The sequence below is a fragment of the Numida meleagris genome, chromosome 27 (genome assembly GCF_002078875.1).
Source record: "Numida meleagris isolate 19003 breed g44 Domestic line chromosome 27, NumMel1.0, whole genome shotgun sequence".
NCBI lineage: Eukaryota > Metazoa > Chordata > Aves > Galliformes > Numididae > Numida > Numida meleagris.
In genome coordinates this window covers 3,452,694-3,456,072 of record NC_034435.1, presented here as the reverse complement: position 1 = coordinate 3,456,072, position 3,379 = coordinate 3,452,694, and the positions used below count along the sequence as shown (strand labels likewise).

The 3,379-nt window shown below is 66.1% G+C and overlaps 1 protein-coding gene across 1 annotated transcript; it reads left to right on the top strand.

Moving 5' to 3' along the window:
• PLVAP (plasmalemma vesicle associated protein) lies at positions 646-3,298 on the top strand. Its single transcript, XM_021378369.1, has 6 exons — positions 646-1,337; positions 1,614-1,704; positions 1,931-2,520; positions 2,814-2,919; positions 2,998-3,076; positions 3,150-3,298. Exons 1-6 carry the CDS (start codon positions 960-962, stop codon positions 3,154-3,156), a joined length of 1,251 nt encoding a protein of 416 aa, XP_021234044.1. The 5' UTR covers positions 646-959; the 3' UTR covers positions 3,157-3,298.

The following is a 3,379-nucleotide window of genomic DNA, read 5'->3' as shown; positions in this document are numbered from 1 at the left end:
CAGACACCGGCGGGCTCCAGGGAGCGCGAGGGCAGGAAGCAGCGGGGTCAGCGCTGGCACCTCGCAGCCCCTGACCCCCCCCCCGGGCTGGGAATGCTGCGGCTCTGAGGGGGAAGGGCAGCATGGATGGGGGGGAATGGGTCCTGAACATCCTCGGATTGGGCACTGTGCCCCCCCCAGGGCTCACCGCTCCGTGCTGTCACTCATAAAAGAGGGAATGTGGAGAGGTGCGTGGATAGTGATGTCCAGCAGTGATTTATGGAAGATTGGTCAGAAATAAGAGAGTGACTTGGTGAGGTTCGGGATGGCAATGTGCACGAGGCAGCGCTGGGCGCACAGCGGTGGCACTGGTGGCACTGGGGGGGGGAGGGAGGGGTGGGGATTAAGGGGCACCCAGCCCAGCTCAGCCCCCCCCCACACTGCCCCTGCTCGGAGGGATCTGTTGTGCTCCCCCCCTCCAGCAATGTCCCCAGATGACAAAGGATGGGAACACTGCGGGGTGGCAGCACCCATGGGTGCCCCTGCCGTGCGCTCCAGGTCCTGGCGGTGACACGAGCCCTGGGTGGGGGGGGGTCTGTATCCATCACCCCCCCAAGTGCACCCACGATACCCATTGCCCCCAGCGCCCTCTGGGGCGGCACGGAGCCCATTCCCTTGCGTGCCAGGCGATGCTGGGAGGGGGTCCCAGAGGACATGCGATCCCCATCAGCACCGGGGAGGAGAGGGAGGGGGGAACGGCTGCGCTGTGCCCCCGTCCTATAGCAACGGGGAACAATGGCCCCGCGGCAAACAGAAGCTGCACCGTGATAACCTGGAGGCATCCGGAGAGGCAGGAAGGAGCCCAGCAAAAGGAAATATTAAATAGAGCAATATAAACACGGCTGGGGAGCGGGCTCCACCCCGGCGCGGCCCCGTAGAAAGGGACAGCCCTGGGGTGCGGCGAGCAGAGCGCGGGCAGCATGGAGAAGAGCGGCTACGGCATGGCCAAGTTCGGGCTGGAGAGCAAGCAGGCGATGCCCAAGCGGGACTGCGCCTTCTACATGCGCTACGTCTTCCTCTTCACCTCCCTCATCCAGTTCCTCATCATCTTGGGGCTGGTGCTCTTCATGGTGTACGGCAACGCGCACGCCGGCACCGACACGCACGTGAGGCTGCTGGACGGGCAACTGCAGGAGCACTACCACAAAATCATCACCCTGAGCGGCCGGAACGCCAACCTGACCCGCACCCTCAACGCCACGCTGAAGGCCAACCAGGGGCTGCAGGGGCAGCTGCAGAAGGTGCAGGGGCAGCTGGAGAAGTGCAACAGCAGCCAGGCCCCCAACGGCACCCCCAGGGTGAGAGTCGGGGGGGGGGGGGGACACCCCTGGGCCGGACCCCAAAGGGATGGGTGAGGGGTGTGGGGTGAGGATCCTCTGCCTGGGACCCCAAAGAGATGGGTGAGGGACGTGGGGGGGGGCCCTCCGATCCATGGATGCACCCATCCTGGGGGGTCCCCGCCTCTTTCGCTCTGCTGGAGGAGCGCCTGGTGCTGCCACGAGGTGATGGCGGTGGGGGCCACGCTGACTCCGTCCCTTTCCTGCCCCCCTCTTTCCCCCCCGCCTTTCCCCCAGCTGGAGGACACCATCAGGACCACCTTCTTCCTAAAGACCAACCTGGACAAGTGCTACATGGCCATCAACGTCATCAACACCAGCTGCACCGGTAAGGGGGGGCCCCACCCCAACCTTGGCATCTCCTTCCCAACCCTCTGGGGGCCCGCAGACCCCCCCACTCCCCCAGAGTCTGTGCATGGCGGTCCCCAGTTGCCCTCAGGGCCCCCTCTGGAGCCCACGCACAGCGTAACCCCGGGCCAGGCAGCGCCACGTGGGGAGGATCAGGGCGATGGGAGGGGGGCCCGCGGCGCACCCCAACCCTCCGCCCCACGCAGCCGAGAAGGCGCAGCTGCAACGGCAGCTGGACACAGCAACGCAGCAGAGGAAGGAGCTGGGGCTGAGCTGCACCACGGCCCAAACGGCGCTGGGCAAGGCCAGGCAGGAGCAGGAGAGATGCCAGCAGGAGCTGAAAGCCACGGGAGCGCTCTGTGACACCACCAAGGCGCAGCTGGGGCACCTGAAGGGCGAGTGCGACACGGTGCGCTCCAACGTGCTGTACAGCCTGCGCTCCATCAGCATCAGCAACAAGAACTTCGGCTGCAGCCAGGTGGAGGAGCAGCTGCGGCTGCTGATGCAGCGCGTCGAGGAGCTCTTCTCCAGGCAGCAGACGCACGAGAGCGACTACGTGGGGAAGAGCGTCTGCGACACCACGCTGCAGCAGTGCCACCTCAACTGCTCCCACGAGCGGCTGGAGCTGGGCAGGAGGCTGCAGGAGGCGCAGCAGCAGCTGCAGGGCGGCCAGGAGGAGCAGAAGAAGCTGCTGGCGGAGAAGGAGAGGCTGAGCAAGGAGCTGGGCGAGAAGAGCAAAGCCGCCGCGCAGGCCAACTACTTCAGCGAGCAGCTCAGCCTCTGCATGAGCTCCAAGGTGGGGGGGGCAGCCGGGCACGGGGCGCACGCCGCATTTCCACTGGCACTTTGGCACACGCACTTGTGCACGGGCACTTCCTTGCACGCACCCTTTTTTTTCTTAACCCTCTTATCTCTGGAGACGCGCTCTTGCCCCACGGCCTTTAGCACAGCCCCACGGGGCGCACGCTCTGTGCGGTGCCACCCCTGTCCCCGTGCCCCATCGGTGCCACCAGCGCTCGGTGCTGAGCCCACCCTGCGGGGCAGGGCCAGGGGAGCCAGCACGGATGCCCACCCCTCTCCTCCCTGCAGGTGGGCACCTACTACACTGCCCCACATGTAGTGCCGGGCAGCCCCGGGGGCAGCGTGCGGCCGGGCCCCTTCCCCAGCTCCTACGCGGATGCGCTGCAGAACCAGGGTGAGTCCATACCCCGCGGGCACTGCCCTCCCCCTGAGTGCCCCCCTTGCTTTAACCCCGCTGCTCTTCTCCTGACAGACAAAATCAATACGGAGGAGATCCAGAAGATGGTGCAGAAAGTGATGGAGCAGTACGTGACCATGATGAGGAACCCCAGGTAAAGGGGGTGGGCACGGGAGACCCCCCCAGGGAACGGGGAGCGGATGGGGCTGACCGTGCCCTCCCCGCAGTGGGTAGCACGGGGTGAGCCGTGGTGAGGGGCTGCAGGACAGCAGGATGAGCCCGGAGCGGCGCTTCCCACAGCACGGATGGAAAACCCCAACCAGGAGTGAGCGGAGAACGAGTCCCATCTCCCCCCCACCACCTCCCCTTTCCCACCCGCCCCCCCAAGTTTTGCTGTGCCAATAAACTGCCATCCCCCCCCCAAGACCCTGTGCTGCTGTGTCCGATGGGATTTGGG